General features: G+C 39.8%; 1 protein-coding gene across 8 annotated transcripts in view; it reads left to right on the top strand.

Moving 5' to 3' along the window:
• The first annotated feature begins 763 nt into the window (after positions 1-763).
• Positions 764-20,545, top strand: part of LOC123746693 (zinc finger protein ZFP2) — a 46,319-nt gene continuing 26,537 nt past the window's right edge. Inside the window, exons 1-5 of one of the 8 annotated variants that reach the window (XM_045728396.2) lie at positions 957-1,450; positions 15,005-15,237; positions 15,615-15,659; positions 17,027-17,178; positions 17,756-19,828. In XM_045728396.2, coding sequence (XP_045584352.1) covers positions 17,822-19,153 — 1,332 coding nt within the window. In that variant the 5' untranslated portion in view covers positions 957-1,450; positions 15,005-15,237; positions 15,615-15,659; positions 17,027-17,178; positions 17,756-17,821 and the 3' untranslated portion in view covers positions 19,154-19,828. The other 7 variants (XR_011225523.1, XM_045728397.2, XM_045728398.2 and 4 more) reach the window with 7 other exon arrangements.

Here is a 20,545-nt window from a genome sequence, read left to right as displayed (position 1 = left end):
AATCTCTGTGATGGATTCACAAAAACTATTTTATATCTGCCTTTCTGATAACATATACAAATATAATCTTTATTTGTGAATATTTGTTAATTAAGCAATATATCAGAGGGCGTGTAGGGTTCGGTGTTCAATGAACGAAAAGGACTGGATCACTGTGTACAGGAGGCTGATATGGCAGCAAACACTCTCCTGGCGACCATATTTCTTGGATAAGTCGCTCCACACAATTGTCGCTTGGACCGTCGACTTCCTATGGCGTCACCTCTCACATATTTACGTCTAATTTCGTTATGAAATTAGATTATTTCAGAGTAAAAATAGGTTTGATCATGTTCTATGTGTAGCACCAACATTATAGTAAGTAAATATACCATATTTCTTCATTACTTACGTAATGCTAGGACGATTTGGGTAGTTTTGGCCTGATTTGGGGTGATTGGGGTAATTCTATGGACCGGTGACGGGAGATGTCTCCCGGACCAAGTGGTGACCAAATGGTGATTTTAGGATGAACTGGACTTAATGTAGAGAGCCAATTAGCCCATGTGTCTCTTCCCCCGCACCTGTGCTCTATGGCCTTGTACTAGACTAGTTTATTGCAACACGTGTCCGTTTTAAGACTTTTGGACAAATGTCATGATTATTTGTCAATTCAGCGCTGTTATATTGCTGTTAACTAAAAGGACGATAAATCAAATTATAACCCAAACATGTCAAACTTGTTGATTCAGTCCAAGTGGCAATTCTGCTCACGATTTTGTGAATGACTTCAAGCCGCCCATATTAAATAATAAATATAAAGTATATTTTGAATTTATCAGATTAACAAGTATTCAAATTAAACACTAGTTTATCTTTGAGGACAATTATATTTATTTTATTTACAAAAATGTTAAATATGATGAGGTGGTTATGATTCTGACACATGTCATTTATTATCCTTGTGTTGTATGTTGTTGGTGAGGTGGTGAGGTGCCCGAGGGCAATATTGGTGACCGCGGGTTGTGTGTGACAGGTAGAGTGTTAGAGAGGCAGTGAGGAGAGCGTGTGAGAGACATAATAGTGCGGGATATGAGTGAGTGTGAAGCAGCAGGAGGAAGGAGGAGGAGGTCGGCGTCGCCATAAGTGTTGGAACCCTCGCGTTGCCAGCTCGTGCCACCAAGATGGCGGCGGGCGCCAAGGATTCTTTGTTCTCCTGATTATTCTCCCTCTCGTGTCCCATTCCCACCAGCCAAAAATAAGAAAAAAAAATTGAAAACGAATCAATTAAAATATTTGACATTTATGAAGTGACTAGTTTTTAAATTAAAGACACAGTGGCATTTTTGTAAATTTTTATAAGAGGATGGTGGCAACTGTGGTGTAAACAGCCAGGACTTCCGACTACTCCCATCCGACGCTGTAACTAACGTGGAATATTCTCATTTACGCCGCTTCCTCCCAGTCTTTGGTAAGTAAATATGCTTCAGCCATTTTATTAACACCCAGAGAGTTTATTGAGGCTAGCAGGAGGTGGTAGGAGGGCGAGGGAGAGGAGATAACGTGTGGTGTGGTGGCCCTCGGTTACCCACCCGGGACACAGACGCCACACCTCGCCAGACACCTCCTTATGTTAACAGTTAGCTTTATTCCCACACCTCTTGCTCTGGCATATGCACCATCTTGAAGACGCTCTAAGGGAAGGGCGAGGGCGGAGCTGGTGGCCCCTGGCGTGTGTGTGTGTGTGTGGGGCCAGGAGATAGTGTCCTTGGGGTGGACACGGCTCAGAGAGACACACACACACGCTAATATTTAATAACACGGAAAACATTTTTTGGGGTTTGAAAAGTTGTCAAGATTTTTTTTGGGTAAATAAAGACCAGATAGCGTATTGTGTTTGTTTCTGACGGCCGCCAGTGTGACTTGAGGGTAGTTGGGTGGTGGGAGGGTATGAGGTATACCCTGGTATACTCGCCTCTTAGGGGGTGGTAGGGGGAGGAGGTATACTCAAGGCTCTCACATACTCTCACCTCTTGTGTGTGTCTCTCCCAGGCACTCTACCTCCAGTCACCCTTATTTACCTCTAGTTGGTTCTTGAGTATTACTCGAGACACACACACTCAGGCCTGTCTCAAGGTACTGCTTCTTGAGTCTCAGCTGTTGTGGGGGTGCTGAAGATGCCCCCCACTCCTTACGTCCTCATAAACATTGTTACATTATTTATTTACTTATATACAAGAATATATGTATATTTATATACATATGAAAACTCGCACCCCAGAAGTGACTCGAACCCATACTGCCAGGAGCAACGCAACTGGTATGTACAGGACGCCTTAATCGTACATACCAGTTGCGTTGCTCCTGGCAGTGTGGGTTCAAGTCACTTCTGTGGTGTGAGTTTTGAGTTGCATATAGTCCTGGGGACCATTCAGGCTTGTTCGCACTTATATACGTATATATATATTTTCATTGGGTTTGAGAGTACAGAGCATGTACTCATTTTACATTCTTGTAAAGCCACGAAGAGCATAACGTTTCAGGCAGAAATATGTTAGATAAGACAATAAATAATTTATTCTGTTAGTTTTAAGGATACATTTTTTTACCCCTTAAGGGCGAGTTTATTGTGCAGCGCTACTCATCCTGAGTGAACATGCCGCCACAGCTGCATGTACTACTGTTGTGTGCATTTTTTTTTTTTTTTTTTTTTTTTTATAAAGAGAACCATTTGGATAATTATTTGGCATGGGGTACTAGATTGAATTGAATTTTGCCCCGATGGGCGAGTTTATTGGGCAGTGCCACTCGCTCATCAGTGTGGCAGATGAAGTACGGATACAGTCTTGTTAAGTACCACCAGGTTGAGCTAGTAGCTTCATGGACGATGGCAAATTCAGCCTCAGCTTCAGCTAAGGGAGCCGGTTGGCCGAGCGGGCAGCACGCTGGACTTGTGATCCTGTGGTCCTGGGTTCGATCCCAGACACCGGCGAGAAACAATGGGCAGAGTTTCTTTCACCCTATACCCCTGTTACCTAGCAGTTAAATAGGTACCTGGGTGTTAGTCAGCTGTCACGGGCTGCTTCCTGGGGGTGGAGGCCTGGTCGAGGACCAGGCCGCGGGGACACTAGAAAAAAAAGCCCCGAAATCATCTCAAGCTAACCTCAAGAATGGGATTTAAGTAAGCATACCCAAGCCATTTGTCCCTAACAACGATGTACAGCCCGTCCTCGGTCTGTTCATTCCATCCAGTGGTTGGCCCTAAAGATGTATTCATAAATTTGAACATGGTGTTCATTCAAAATAGGAATTTCTTCAAATATTTTTTAATATTACCAATGTACTGGTATATTGTGCTTATATAGGCACTGGTTAGGTTAGGTGTTTAGGTTCTGTTAGTGATTATTTGTATTTGTAGTACGTGGGTGAAGCATTTACAGCGTTGTGGTTCGAACACAAGTCGTCAGTGAAGCACTTGTTCCGGAAGTGTTCGAACATCAACAGCTGAGAGTCGTGTGTAAACCTTTGTTTATGAGGATGGGCTGTGATATGCTTGAACAATGAACCCTATTGTTGTCTGTAGATGGTGTTTAGATATTAGATGAAAATGGTACATTATACTGCTTCTCAAATGGCAATATATGGGCCAAATGCACTGGCGCTGTTGTTTTTTAGGTAAATGAAATGTTTTCTCCAGATTTACAGGTATGACAAACCACCCATGCTCTGCTTTACTGTGCCTAACTAAAATTATCCTTATCTAACCCATTAATGCAGAAACCTCATACATAGAACTTAGGTTTAGTGTTCACCATAGTCTGCTAATTTATGTCTTCCTGATACTGTAGTGCAATGTCCCATCCTGCAGTGGGTAGTGGGCCTCACACCCATCCTGCAGTGGGTAGTGGGCCCCACACCCATCCTGCAGGGGGTAGTGGGCCCCACACCCATCCTGCAGGGGGTAGTGGGCCCTACACCCATCCTGCAGGGGGTAGTGGGCCCCACACCCATCCTGCAGGGGGTAGCCGGTCCCCACACCCATCCTGTCGGTGGTAGCGGGGCCCCACACCCATCCTGTCGGTGGTAGCGGGACCCCACACCCATCCTGTCGGTGGTAGCGGGGCCCCACACCCATCCTGTCGGTGGTAGCGGGGCCCCACACCCATCCTGTCGGTGGTAGCGGGGCCCCACACCCATCCTGTCGGTGGTAGCGGGGCCCCACACCCATCCTGTCGGTGGTAGCGGGGCCCCACACCCATCCTGTCGGTGGTAGCGGGGCCCCACACCCATCCTGTCGGTGGTAGCGGGGCCCCACACCCATCCTGTCGGTGGTAGCGGATCCCACACCCATCCTGTGGGCAGTGGTGGCAAATTTAGAGGCACATAAAGGGCTCAGGAACTCGACCCTCAAATAAATTTTGCTAAGCAAATTACAATCTTATGCTAGTTATATACAAGCATGCATCTATATATATATATATATATACTGTATGTATATTATGTATATATAATATAAAAATCCATATTTTGTATAGTATAACTGGTTCAAAAATTGGACCACAGTAGTCCCCTAGGCTGAGCAATTTGTACCGTATGTTGTTTACTAATGCACCCCACACTCATCCAGTGGGCTGTGGCAAAAACTTTACTGTACAGTCACATGCATACACTATCTACAATAAATAAACTTTGGATATTCAGTAAAGATTTCTGGGACTGTAGTACAGTATAGTATATCATTTTGAATTAAATATACTGTATATAAACATTTCTTATATATTTGAAATAGTATCATCACCGAATTCTTAAATTTGTTCACTTTCAAATACATAGTGACACACGTTGTAAAAGTACAGTACAATATGTGAATAGTTCTACTGAGAGTTTACATTTAATCAGCTCTACATTAGCAGGTGGTACAAACTTCCAGAGGTACTTGTAGCCAAGCCTCTAAGCCTTGCAGTAGTAATCTGCTGACCTTATTGAGAGAGAGAGAGAAGATTAAGCCACCCAAAAGGTGGCACGGGCATGAATAGCCCGTAAGTGGTGGCCCTTTTGAGCCATTTCCAGTATCAATAGATGATACTGGAGATCTGTGGAGGTGCGACTGCACCCTGCGTGACGGGAGATGTCTCCCGGACCAAGTGGTGACCAGATGGTGTGTGACCTTATTGGATAACCCATAAATATGTAGGTCTTCCTGTGTTATAGTATGATGATAGTATGACTTGTGGGACTTTCACTTCATCTCAGGCCAACTGAAGTTTGGTGCATTTCATGGTATACTATTGCACTCAGGCTTCTGAAAGGCAATCCAAGATGGTAATCAACTCTTTTCTTTTAAGAGCATATTCTTTGGCTAACTCATGAGTTAAATCTTACATTCATATGCCAATTTGGAATTGGATCCATAGGAGACAGTCTCTGATTTTATCACTATTAAATTAACTTTGTTAGGGACAGGAAGCCTGTGTATATATACTTTAGGCTTGTATTGAGGTCCCTCAAGGTCAAGGTCAAACAACTTACACTCCTCAGGATGTAACCCCACAACAGTTGCCTAACTTCTGGGTACCTATTTACTATGTTTTGAACAGAAGCGAAATGGGCGAGGTGACGGGAAATGTGCCCAACCATTTCTGACCTTTTTTGGGAACTGAACTCAGGATTGAGAGTTGAGAATGAAGCATATTAGTTATTTCTTTAGTCAAGTTCAATCAAGGATGACAGTCACTTACAATTAACGTGTCAAAATTGAATACATATACCCATTTGAATGCATTGTCTGAAGAGTGGATGCCCAGTTATTTATATGAGCTTCCCATTAATAACGGGAGCTCTACTGTACGGGACATTCCGTACAGCTCTATGTACGGAATGCAGCGTACAGCTCTATGTTCCTTCGATGTTGGATTTGACATTCGGAACTTTCCCCTCTTTGGTAAGAGCAACCATATCGATTCAATGTATTATTGTGATCCTTTGGCAACTAGATTACCATCCAGAATGGCTTCTTTTCACATTATTTATATTGTTCGAGAGTGACTGCCTCCTCCCATTTGTACATCATTAATGTGCTGAAGTGTTGGTGTAAGCCATGCATATTGGGAGGTGGGAGGTGAAAAGTTAGTTTAGCTCATTTATTATACACTCCACTGCGTATGCCTTTCCATTGGAGACTTTCAGCGCCGTGGAGAGGGGGACCTGCTGCCTGGGTAACAGCTTCTCCCGCTGTATCAACCTACCCTGGCTTTGCGCCCTGGTGAGGCCACTCCAGACCGACAACCAGAGCGCAACTCCATAGTCTCTTGAGACTGATGGATGCCTACTATGCACTCCCATAGCCATCATGTGGGCAGTAGTGGAAAAGGTTCCAAAGACACATAATGGGCTTAGGAATTGAACCCCAAAATTCATTTAGCTAAGGAAGTTACAGTCTTTATAAGCTAGTTACAGTTTTTAGTGGAAAGAGCCTTTGTTAGCTATGTTTTGCTATGTTAGCTTTTGGCCCCTGACTCCTAAGCTAATTAGTATTATGACAGTATGTTTGAGATTAGATAACGCCTAGGCTCTTGAGATATATGATATGATTGCCAGTAGCTGGTGATATGACAGTATGGGTTATGAAGGTAATGACTACTACTACATAATGATGCTTGTTTTGCAACCTAGTGTATTGACCACACTAGGTTGACTGGTTTATTTACCCATGTATGTTTATTGAAAAAGAAAGCTTGCCCCATGCAGTCCTGACTGACTGACTGGTCTCACTATCTTGCATCACTTTGTTGAATGTCGTTTTCAAGATTATGGAAAACTGTGCTTTCCAACCATTCTTTGAGAACAGTTGTCATTAAATACTCTTACTCAGTGACTTTTGACTTTTATTTTTATATAAATAACCTCATGTCCAGCTCTTGTATCTGTATCTTCAGTAGTATTTAATTTCACGGTTTTAACAGTATGTCGATGTGCTATAGTCATCCTGGCTTAGAGCTGTTCCTTAGTACTAGAAACAAGTACAGTAATTTCTTGACAAAAAAATGCACATAAATGTTATGTATGTACAGATGGGGATATATATTGTTTTTGATTACGGGCTGTTTGATATATTCCTGAGAGTTGCCTCCCGAGAGTACTTCACTCAGTCGGTTGGAATCAAAACCTTGGTGATGTTGGTAAAGATATGTTATTTTAATTAACTGTATTGTATGACCTTGTTATTATATTTACCTACTTCTGTGAGGGGAGGGAACTGTCAGCAGAAAATGTCAAGCCTCTATGGCCATATAGCGCTTGGAAGGGATCAGGATAAAGTTTTAGGATGGGATGCGGAAGGGGGGGGGGTGGCTCTTAGACAGTTAGGGATTGAACGCTGACCTGCATGAAGTGAACTGCCGCTCTACCGTCCAGCCCAAGTGGTTGGGCAACTTTAATTCTATGACACACAGAAATCACAATTGCGTGATGCATCAAATGAACAAATCCACAAGGGCCAAATCCACTTCTTTTTGACCATGTCATAGCTCAGTTGATTAAGGCAGCATCTGGGATGCTCTTGGACACAGGTTCGAATCCTCGTCACTGCCCTTGTGGATTTGTTAATTCTATGAATTTCCCCAAAGTTGATTTTTATACCCATAATGTCAAGCCAAATGTATCAAAAGATAAATTGTTGTCTTCGATATAAAAATAACAAAACAAGTTTTTATTTTATCTGAGGGCTACCATCTCAAGTGGCCCCAACAGGAACAGGATGCCGGCGGTTTATCTAAAGTTCCTGAGGAAATGTTCCCAGCTGAATTTTAAAATGAAGTACTGCACAGTGGAACCTCAAATGACAAGCGACTCCAGTTACGAGCAAGCCAGTCGCAGAAAATGTCTCTCTTAATGAGCGTTCCCGCTGGTTCTTGGACACCTCTGACGACAGTGTTGTTGTTTCGCAAGACGAGTTTTGCACATGACAAGCTCAGTGCCGGAACGGATTAAATTTGTTAATCGAGGCGCCACCGTATTGTTTTGGCATTTACATTTTTGGTACAGTATACACAATTCCGTGGGTTTATTACCTTGTGGGTGAAAAGCCATCTCCTGTTTATGACCTACATTGTCACTCATAAAGTTGGAAGCTGTTGTCACTTGTATGCATTACGTTTATCCTTTTACAGAGTGGTCTGGATGAATATCTCCTAATTTGCTCAGTACATTGTTAAAGGTCTTTTTAAGATCAGCTGTCATATCTGGTTTGTGGTGGTGGTAATTCTGTGGCCCTCAACTGTTCCTGGTATGAGATTGGACTTAGTTCTGGGATGATTTTTGTCACTGCACTGAACTTTCTTCAAAGCAAGTACTGTATATACTATGCTAAGCTCACATATCTGGACTTTACATGGGGAAAGACTCTTTGCTGTATAAGTCGGATATCCAGATAAGCAGGAATTCTTTCTGGGAAATTCCAAAAATGAACATATTCACAATTTTTTTTCACAGCCAGCATTATTTGAATTTACACACACTAATTAAAATATACCAGTACTATATTTTATAACAGAAACTTCAAGCTTACCATGTTGTACCTTATACCTTGATGGGGGTCCTGGGAATTCTACTCCCCAAACCTGGCCCAGGACGAAGATTGACTTGGAGCGGCTGGCAGACCCACATATCCACTACAGCCCGAGTTAGTCCAGAATTTCTTGAAGAAAACTATCCAGTTTTCTGTTGAAGACATCCATATAGTTCATCCTCTTGATTGATACTGTAGATCTTGAAATCTAGTTCTTGGAAATTTACATAACCTAAAACAATGCTTACAATTACTGTACATAAGCCTGGCAAGTTCAGTTCTGACTGCCAGTTGCTGAAGCATCACTGGTTGAAGGCTCTTGGCTTTTTGGTGAGGCTTCATTTTTCCTCTTCACAATATTGTGCCTTGCGTTAAACCTGGAAATCCAACCATCACTTGCCCGGAAACTCGGTATTCCAAGACTGGCTGCAAACTTGCTTGCAGCATTTCTTCTTTCTGTACCACGGATTGTCAAACCAATTGTGCGGTACTCTGCAAACCACTTATACACAGCCTCGTCCTACTGTGTACAGTGTGCAGGCTTCAGAGTTTTTCTATTACACCCTTATCTAGTGCATGCTTCCTCACTCTCACTAGTACTGTAGCTATGCATTTCATGTAGTCTTTTTTGTTTCCTTATATTATCGACTACTAGGGCCTATACCAAAATCCTTCGCAACACTCACAGCTGACTGGCAAGTTTCACAGAGTTCAGTGACACGTAGCTTATCTTTAATGGTTAGCAAAACTTTTTTCCTCCTAACGTCTCCAAGACAGTTGCTGCTGCTACCAACATAATCTTGGCAAAAAATCATCAAAGTTACTATAAAAACAAAAAGTTAAAAAAAATTTCACTAATCGTGTGGCATTGGTAGAGAAGGGAGAGAGCACATGGATTGTTTAGGCTGACTGGGCCTAACTGGCATGTTAAGTAGGCCTAAGTAGGCCACCAGATGAAAAATAAATCTCCTAATTTTAGTAGGGAACTACTGTCCACACTCAAGCCTGTACAGTTTTTTTTAATTTGTATTAGATAATATTTCTTAATTTTTTACTGTACAGGTAATTGTTAATGTAATTTTTGGTTATACAATATCCATAGACCCTTCCACGTGCCTCTCCCAACTATTCCCTGACACCTTCCTACCTCGACCCCACCCCCAACACCACCTATACTCCACTCCCCAAGCCACTGCTGTACTGGATTAACTACGGTATGGCCCAATGCTGTTCTCGATTATCCGAAAAAATCTTCAGTTTTCCGTATTTGTCCGTATATAGTGAAGTTCAGCAGAAAATTATCTGGACTTGATTTAGACTCTACTAGTATGCGTTATCTGAATTTCTATCCGAATATGGTGAAGTTTTGCAAGATAAATATCCGGATGTGATTTTGGTCGGATAATCCAAATATCCAGTTCATCAGGTTTTGGATAATCGAGCCCATACAGTAGAGTACTGTATATCCTTTTGAAGGCAAGATCTCCATGCTTGGATATGGAGTTAGGATAAGTGCACCAGAGATTTGTACCTTTTTTTTCATCTTATTAGCTACATGATTGCATTATGATAGTTATGATGTGTACCATTATGCCCTACATGCAAATCCTTGCATATTCAATATTAAAAAAGCATTTGTGAATTTTTTTTTTTACTATTTGTGAAGTTCAGGTAGATTAATGTCTTTCAGTTTATCATAAATCTGTAAATTTGATGTGGTTTGTAATAGTCTTGTCTATACTAGTATATCGAGTAAGATTAATTTCCATTTAGGATGACCATTTTCGGGCTTCGTTTTAATCCGTACAGTACTAATATTTTCCATTTTATTCCATTTGCTTGCAATTTCCTTGCCAGTCTTTCATGTTGTGCCTTTATGCTAAGTTACAAAAAAGTCCTCTGTCTTAGTAGCTACTGTAGTTAGTTTCCAAAAATGTGAGCAGGTTGGCTACCTTGAGGTTACCTTGAGGTGCTTCCGGGGCTTAGCGTCCCCGCGGCCCGGTCGTCGACCAGGCCTCCTGGTTGCCGGACTGATCAACCAGGCTGTTGGACGCGGCTGCTCGCAGCCTGATGTACGAGTCACAGCCTGGTTGATCAGGTATCCTTTGGCTAAGCAGAATTTATTTTTAACATTACAATCCGTGATTAAATCAATTGGAGCACTAAGGTGACTCGAACCACCAATCAGGGTACACCACCCGCACATCTTACACCTGTACCACGACATGGAATAAGCTAAACATTCCTGCGGATTCAGTGGAATCCCAAGTTGTGTAACTTGGGATTCCACAGATAACATACCATGTCATGGTTCAGGGGTAAGTGGCATAGCTGGGAGTATCCTGATCTCCTGCGATAGAGGCACAGATTTTGCAGGAAAGAGATGGTTGGTTTGACTGCATTTATCTGGACCTAAAATAGGCTTTTGAAAGAGTTCCATATTAGAGGTTGTTGTCCAGGTCTCCTTGAAGGGCATGCCAATTATCTAAGTTTCTACTCTTCCCTGTTATCTTAGCATAATCAGTAAACATGTTCATATAATTCTGTATTTCATCTGGTAGATCGTTTATGTAGACAATGAACATTACTGGTGCAAGACCTGAACCCTTTGGTACTCCACTCATGACATTTCTCCAGTGTGGTACATTTCCTCTTAATTGCTGCCCTCATTTTTTTGTCAGAAAATTTTTCGTCCATGTTAGAAGCCTACCTGTCACTCCTTCAATATGTTCCAGTTTCCAGAACAACCTCTTATGTGGAACTCTCTTGAAAGTTTTTTAGGTCCAGATACAGTAGATGCAGTCAACCCAACCATCTTTTTCCTGTAAAATCTCTGTGACTTTATCTAAGAAAGAGTAAATTCGTTACACAGGATCTTCCAGATCGAAAACCATACTGTCTCTTGTATAGTTTTTCTCCAGGTGTTCTACCCATTTAGTTTTAAGTATTTTTTCAAATATTTTGACTATTACACTTGTCAGTGATACCAGTCTAAAATTGAAGGGGGGCCTCCCCTGCTGCCACTTTAGTAGATTTGAGCTATATTAGCTTTTTTCCACACATTTGCTAGGACTCCTGTACACAGGGATGCCTGGAAAAATTAGTTGAAGTGGAATGCTGAGCTCATGTGCACATTATCTCAGAACCCATGGTGAAACTCTATCTGGGCCAACTGCTTTGTTCTTACTTAGCTCCTTGAGCATTTTTTCATTTCATTTCTAGACACCTCTGTGTGCTCTGTTCTCTGAAATTCTTATTGTGTTTGGTTCATTGCAGAATTCATTTTGTACAAACATGCTTTGGAACTTTGCGTTTAATGTTTCACGCATTTCCTTTTCATTTTCGGAGAAACTGTTTCCCCATTTTCAACCTCTGAATGTTATCCTTTACCTGCAATTTGTTGTTGAATCTATAGAATGTAGAGAGTAGCTCTTATCCTGTAACTACATTTAGGTAATTACACTTGGTTAATTACAGATCATCAACCAGTTCCTTTATGATTTTGATTGAATGCTATCCACATCTGGAGCTTTAGATTCATTTATTTTGTAACTCTTCTTCCTGATTATTTTGCATGTAATGATGTTTCTTAGCACATTGTCTTTTACTTAAAACATTTGTACTTACTATTTGTGCCTGTAGGATCAAGCTGTTTAGCTCTTGGACCTCAGCTTTCTAATGTTTAAAGTAACGATTTCTGACCTATGTTTGCTCTATCATATCTATTACATATATTTATCTCTATAGAAATCTATAACACACACATCCCCAGGATGTATCCCATAGCAACTGTCTAACTCACAGGTACCGATTTACTGCTAGGTTGAACAGAGACATCAGTTGAAAGAACCTCTGCCCATTTATTTCTTCCTAAGCCGGGAATCAAACCCAGGTACCTTAGGATTATGACCCCCGAGTGCTCTGCGCTTGACTGCGAGGGCGTGTAATTACACAAGTGTAGTTACAGGATGAGAGCTATGCTCTTGAAGTCCCATTCTCCCAGTACTGTACTCATCATCGTATGACACTTTGAAACCACCTACCGATGATTTTGACATCCACTGCCTTCTTGTTCCAACCATCTACCCCACTATTTGTAAAAGAGAACTTTCTAATATTTTTCAGCATCTTTGGTTCCTTAGCACGACCCTTTTTGTTCCTTAGCTAGAACCTTTTGTTCTTGAAGTTGCAGGTTTTAAAATATCCTCTTTGTCAGTTTTGTCAATTCCTGTTACTATTTTGTATGTACAGTAGTGATCATATTGCCGCTTCTGTCTTTTAGCTTTGGCTTATTTAATGCCTCTAGCCTCTCCTTGTATGACTTCTTTTTCAGTTACAGAAGCCATTTCATAGCATGCCTTTGTACCTTCTCTAATTTATTCATGTTTCTTTTTGAAATGTGAGTACCATACAACTGCTCATTGGCAGCTTGTGAAAAAATACAATATATAAGGACTGTTACTGTTACTGCAAGCTCAACTTTGTCAGATTCGGCGCCGTTAAATCCTACACTATCGTACAGCATGACACCTCTATTTTTGTCTTTTTAATTAAAATCAGTTAGAAATATGTTGAAAATAACATAGACTGTTTTGTTATGACATTTGTTAGTTGCTTATTTTTCTAGTGTGAGGATGATGGAGTCATAGACCTGGCAGTGAGTGTCGGGAGGACTGCAGCTCAGCAGCTCCTATGGGCAAGCCACCACTGCAGCAGGTGCTGCATATTCTAACTTTAGTCTCACAAAAGTCACGAACAATTTCTTTAATATTTCACCATCCATGTATTTAAAAGCGATTGTGAAGTTGGAAAGCGTAGCATATGCTCCTCTTAGAGTGTCATTTGTGTGGTCCTCTGGTGACAGTCTATTATCCAGAACCACCCCTAGATCTCTGTCTTTGTCGGAGTTCTTAACACTCTCGGCGCTCAAAAAAAAACAATACCCCAGATGCTTTCGGCACTTCGCGCGCCTACGCGGTAAGACCGAAAAAGTGTACACTCTTTTGACTGTCCTGACAATAATTGAAGGCGCACGTATTTAAATTTGGTATCACTGTGTTCGCAATGAAATTGTCTATAAGAGCATACCTATAAAATGCCGCCCAAGCATAAGGAGTATCAACACCAAATAAAAAACTATGCAGATCACTCGCCGAGAGCGCCAAATAGCAACAAAATGTTTCCACTCTCTTAATGGTTGCGAAGCCTACAGTTGTCCTACATCGCTAATTTTGGTATCATTGGAATCGCAATAAAATTCTCTACACGAACATATGCATATGAATGTTTAATATAGGTAATTGCCCACCCGCAAGAGTGTGTGAAGTGGAGAGTAGTTAGCCGCGAGCGCACTGGCGAAAACACAGGGGGGAAATCATGCTTGGAAAGTTTATACGTTTCCTGACCCTACTTTTCTATGTACGTATTTCTTTTTTATACATACCAATGTGTTCGCAATAAAATTTTCTATAAGATGAAATGTATAACATTTGTACAAAGCATGTGTAAGAGAAGCGCCAAATATAGAACCACGTCGCTCAGTATGCGTTCGCGGCAGAAACGAACGCATTGTTTTCGTTCGTTTGATGTTTGTCATGTTTATACTTGTTAAAACATTTTATAATTTGTATGACAGTGATCGCAGTAAAATTCCCTACACAGACATATACATAACACATACAAATATTTCCCACGTGTTGGATATATCAACGGCTAAAGGGAACCCACTGCCACACGCTCGCCACACCCCCAAACATACTTTGTGTATTTTTTTTTTTTACTCATAGAAGTTTGTGATATAATATTCATTCTGGTACCAAAAAATTCGCAAATAAATTCTCTACAAAACGTATATAATCTGAGAGTATCCCCATCCATTTCGGTTAAAAAATGGAATTTATAGAAATATTTTTTCGATGGACGAGAAAAGTAGGCTGTTATGCGGAATCATAAGAAAAAACGGCGACGAGTTATCTCTAATCTAAAGCGCGAAAGTGTTAAATACCTTTCCACATAACTTGCAGGTTGTGTGTGTAACCTACTTTTTCCTAATCCACATTGCATAACATGTTATTTATTCAGATTGAATTCCATTTGGCAAGTGTTGCTCCATACACTTATTTTGTCTAGGTCATCTTTAATGGCATGAGAATCGTCTAAGTCTCTTATCTTCCCCCAGTAGTTTAACATCATTAAACATGTTCATATCTTGTGTTCCTTCTGGTAGATCGTTTATATAAACGATGAATATTACTGATGCAAAAACCAAACCTTGTGGTACTCCACTACTGACATTCTTCTAGTGTGTGGGTGTTGGGTTGTCATATCCTGTTAGTGGGAACACTAAAGTAAAGTTTTCATTCAGTGTTGGATGGCTTTTTACCATGAGTTATAACTTTGTTGGTCTCATCTTTTAAGGGTCTTATTGAAGCCTTTTATTTCTTGTTACTCCTTATATAGACATAGGCACAACGTCTAAGAGTGCTACTAGCTTGGGTGGGCTGTCACATGCTGTGTCAGCATGCAACAGAGACAAATGAGAAAGGAGTACCAAGTGACAAAGGAGTTTCGTACTAGGTCAAGAAATTGTTCTTCCATTTGTGATGTTAGATTTGCCCAGCCTGTTGTCTCATGGCTCAAATGCCCATTATAAGAACTTGTGCGTCAGCTGCTGCATGTATCACATTATACAGGTCTGTAAATACTTGTACCATTATTGTATGCTCCCACTATCTGTTTGAAACCATTTTAATATTGCACCATTCAGACTAATTATCCCATGTTGAATTTTTCATTGCTAGTTACGGTAAAGTCCTCTTTTGTATACAGTATAATGCTAGATTTGGCTACCCGGCGGTGCGTGGGTTGATCAACCCCAAAAGGTTGAATTATTTTATTGTTAGGAGCCTGGGTTGACCTAGAGGGGTGGGATCTGACCCCCCTTTTAGTGGGAGCAATGAGGCCAAACCATGTTGGTCACATTACCCTCACTAGTCACTCGGGAAAGTTTAGTAAAGCTTAAGTACCAAATGTCTTGCCTCCAACCTTCAATAGACATTTTCTCTTACAGATATACATTATCCCCCTCCTGTTCTGGTTTTCTCCTTTCTGGAAGGTGGGTAGTGTACCTTGGAAGAAGGAATTCCCTTCACTTGTATCCTCTCATTCCTATGTTTTGCTGATGCCAATGATGACATGATTCAACCTCGGTATGTGCCCACAATGAGGACAATTTATATACTTGGCTTCTGGCATTTATATAGAAGCAATTTCAACTCATGACGTTATTTCTAGGGTCTGAGATTGGTCCTGAATTTGGCACATTATTATTCTGTATATTGAGCATAAGAATAAAAAGGGAACTGCAGAAGGCCTTTTGACTAATACGAGGCAGCTCCTATATATTTCAACTCAAGTTCATTGTGCCTTTTTGTTGGTGTGGACTTGTGAAGTTAGTGTTGACTAGCAGAGTATAGGACTTTGTCTTCTACTTATATTGATCACTTGTCTCCTTATCTTAAGCTTTAAATTTGTGTTGTGAGGTACTATTCTCAACTACTTTAGCTTGTCTTTTTTTACTGTGAGGTTCAGGGTAGATGATGTACTCATTCAGTACATCATCGTTGTACTGAATGTACTCATTCAGTACATCATCATTGTACTGAATGTACTCATTCAGTACATCATCATTGTACTGAATGTACTCATTCAGTACATCATCATTGTACTGAATGTACTCATTCAGTACATCATTGTACTGAATGTACTCATTCAGTACATCATCATTGTACTGAATGTACTCATTCAGTACATCATCATTGTACTGAATGTACTCATTCAGTCTTAAATTTATACATTTGAATATGCCATTTTTTGTTGTTTTTCTCCATAACCGTCAAAGTGCACAATTAACTCGACCCAGGTTTGCTCCCGTATACAAATCCTAAAATATTAGATTTTGTTTTAATTTTTTTGTTTCTAATCGAGTTAATAACAATATTTAAAAAATTCCACATTTCTTTGAATGTACAGAATTTCACCATAATAAAATTTAGAAATTTATCAGTCCCTCGAATTTCGATAGTTACACCATATTTTTTTTTGTTTCTAAGATTCCTAAAAAAAAGTAATGGGTGACAAGAAATGGCAAAAATAGCCACAAATTAAATATTTTGCATGAATATTTTTTGGGTGCAATAACACCATGTGCTCCAAAATTATTCTAATTGGTGACTATAATTACAACTAATAATTTGGAAATAATAGATAGAAATGTCAAATGTTTGTAATTGTTTGGGTTTATAAGCAGAACACAATTCTCATAAATTTCTATAGTGAAAAATGTTAGTTGACACAAGCACCATTCTAAAGGGTAAATGATTTTAGTAGATATCCAGAAAGACGAAAACCAATTATTTTACCGTATGCCTAATACTATCTACAGTTATAATGCGTCATGATTTCTAATGTGCCCATCCTTAGAAAAAGGCCTTGGCAGTTTTAACGAGAAATGGCACGTGCTCTTTTGGCCGATCAGAAAGTGTCCTGTTTTCAGCAACCCAGGTCCCAGCTGAGGTCATTTCATATTACTACAAATGATGAAGATGTATCCTGTTAGCAGACTGATTTTTGAGGTATGTATTCTTCATAGTTTTAAAATCACTGTTTAAAGTGAGGGGTATCTGGGTTGTTTGAAAGTCAGGATGCACATTTTAAAATTGTTATTCAAAATCAGTATTGCTCGGACGCTCCAAATATCATGGTAAAATTAGTTAAAAAGTAGAGATTTGGCATTTGAGTAATAGCTACTAAGTTAACATTTAACAGAAACAAGCTCTGCTCATTTAATTTTGCAGATGAAGTGAGAGGAGCAGGGGCCTTGAATGGAGCATCACCATGTGTCAACAATTAATCCTGAATGAGCAAATTGGAAGCCAGCCTCAGAAAACAACCTGATATCCCATGCTTGTGAAACAGAGTTTAAATAAAATTGTTTAACTTACCCTTGTCTTATATTTTCCTTTAATAGAAAAAACCCCTTTATTGAGTCATTGATTTCAAATACAGTAATGTAATGCTTGGTGGGTGGTATATATATTACTGGTAATTTTGCATGTTTAGAAGATGTGTTGTAAACTTTATTTGTTGTATTGCATATGATAAACATTTTTTTATGTAATTATCTATAAATATTGCATTTTTTCATTGCAGACATGTATGTGGTAAGGTGACCATTAATTGGATGGTGCTTGCCTGGAACTACATTCTATCGGCCAAATGTTAGAACCAGGCACAATGGAGGCCAATCAGAACACGTCGGGTATGATGTGGTATAACTACAATCCTGTAGATGGCCTTATTACTACTAGTGCTCCAGTGCAAGTTGAGCTAGGGACGGTTGACATAGCAAGACAAATTAATCAACAAGTCCAGTTACAGTATGGAAGCCTACAGGCAGTACCAGCCCAAACCCAGCACCAGATAATAGTTGCTCATCAGCCACAACCTCAACCTTCTCCATCAATGCCAGAACCACCAACAACTCCCAAACCACCAAAGCCTCGTACAAGGCCAGCAAATGGTGAACGGGTGCCATGTGGTGAGTGTGGAAAGACTTTCTCTTGTAATGCAAACTTAAGAGATCACATAAGACTTCACACTGGTGAAAGACCATTTATTTGTAGTGAATGTGGAATGTCTTTTGCTCAGCGCTCCAATTGGAGGTTACATAAACGTGTCCATACCGGAGAAAGACCTTACATGTGCGGTATATGTGGTAAAACATTTTCTCGTAGTTCCCATTTACCTGGTCATATGAGAGTTCATACTGGAGAAAGACCTTATTCCTGTGAGCAGTGTGAGCATTCATTTGCTTCTGCACAAGCTCTTAAAAATCATGCACGCACCCACACAGGTGAGAAACCTTTTGTATGTGAATATTGCCAGACTGCTTTCACACACAGTTCATCCTTGTCCTCTCATAAGAAAAGATGCACGGGTGAAAAGAGAAAACGTGGTAGACCTCTTGGTAGTGGCCGTAAGACTTATAGAAAAAAGCCAACTGGTAGACCTCGTGGGCGCCCTAGAAAGAAAAGTCGTTACAGTAAAAGGGGTCGCAGGAAGAACCCTCCACCCGAGGAACATTCAGAACAAAAAGAAGTTACTGTAATTAAAGCAGAGATTCATAGAGATAATGGTGAAGAAGTTCAGATGCAGTCAGTGATACAGGCAAAACAAGAGATTGAAGAAGTGCCCACTGTAATTGTTGACGCAGACTCCGTGGAAGTAGATCATGTTGGCCTATCTGTTGATCCATTAGATTTAAATAGTACCCACATACCACAGGAAGATGAGCTTACACAAGAATCTATATCTCAGGAAAATCATCATCTTCATCATGAAATGATACCACCGGAACAAGTTGTGTCTGTGGCTGCAGCAACTGTAGGCTTGGATGAAACGAGCAGTCTTCATCAAGAAGCAGCTGTTGCTATGGCTGCTTTACATGAGGGAGCAGCTCTTAACTTAGCTCATCACCAGTTGCCTCAAGAGACGTATGTTAAGAGAGAAGCGCCTCATACTATGTGGTATCCAAAGCAACACTACTAAGCCATTGTGATCGAGGTTGCTGGTTACTGTCATTTTTTTAAACTAAATTAAAATAACCATTAGCTTGGATTGCTAATGTAAAACAACCTTCCATATTGCACCATTAACCCACACCAGAAAGACTTAAGAGACCCATTGTGAATAGAATTGTGGGCTATGAATTCTAAACTTGTTCATCTTCTGGTTTACTTTCTGTTCACAACTGAACAAATGGTTTTATGTCTTAATATTATTTTTGTACTTGACTAATAGCTACTTATGTATTTTGTAGGTAAGTTTCACAATATACAGCTGACAAATGTATCTTGTAAAGTCGTTGAATTTTATAGAACTTTATATAGTCCTGTGTATATTTTTTGTGCTCCCTGTGAAGACCCTGACAACACATTTTACATTAACTGATTATTAAAAATTCATTGCTATTGAATTGTGAAACCTTAGGTCAGATCAATATTTTTAGGTTTAAGTTTTTTATATATAAATTGTTAAATTCAGGGAAATTAGTTGAAAAGTAAACATTTCACTATATTTGCTGTATCTTTTCTCCATCTGAATTTATTGTGTTAACCTAATGAGCTTGAAGATTTAAATAATTAAGTCATATTATAAACACATTATTTGTTGAAAATTAAATTGTAGTTTCACATTTGTTTAAATAAATCTTCAGAATATTTTTCTCAGGCTGTTAATATTCCATTGTGAATTGTCACTGAACATTGGCAAATAGATTTTTGAAAGATAATGTTGCATGTAAATGAGACGTGAAAATACTATACCAGACTATACAAAGAGCAGAGGACAAAATTTGATGATAATGTTCCGCCTTTCTCACTTTGGGTGTTGTCATTGGGAACACGTTATAATGATTTTCTAACAAATTTATATTGAATGTTCAATTGCACATACATTGATCATAGCAGTATTTATTTCATTAAATGTATACTGTTAAAATATTGTTGCTACATTGAATTTTATATATTGGTAACTTGAATGTCATATTGTTTCTTGATCAGTTAAGTGATTAGTACAGTTCAAGTCCAACCAAGTCAAGTCCAGTTCAACCAGTTCAAGTCCTTTTTGTGTTGGGAGAAAATGTTATTGAAATTCATATGCCGGTATTTAAGATTTTGGCTATCGGTAACATCTGGGACCACATATGCTTAGTTGTTTTCAGGTAGGTCTACACACTTGTAAAATGTGATAGAATTGCAGCACTTACAGCTGGCTGTTATAATAATTTTAAACCCTACCCTCCGTCTACCAGTGCCTAAATTGTAATTGGTTTTTAAATGGATTTATTATTTAGAAAGCTTGCACAAAATGTATTTATGACTCTGGATGGGGAAATTTCCATAAAGTAACTAGGTAATTTTTCTATCTTAAGATGCTACT

The sequence above is a fragment of the Procambarus clarkii genome, chromosome 85 (genome assembly GCF_040958095.1).
Source record: "Procambarus clarkii isolate CNS0578487 chromosome 85, FALCON_Pclarkii_2.0, whole genome shotgun sequence".
NCBI lineage: Eukaryota > Metazoa > Arthropoda > Malacostraca > Decapoda > Cambaridae > Procambarus > Procambarus clarkii.
Note: the sequence above shows the minus strand (reverse complement) of the source record. Positions and strands in the feature narration are given on the sequence as shown.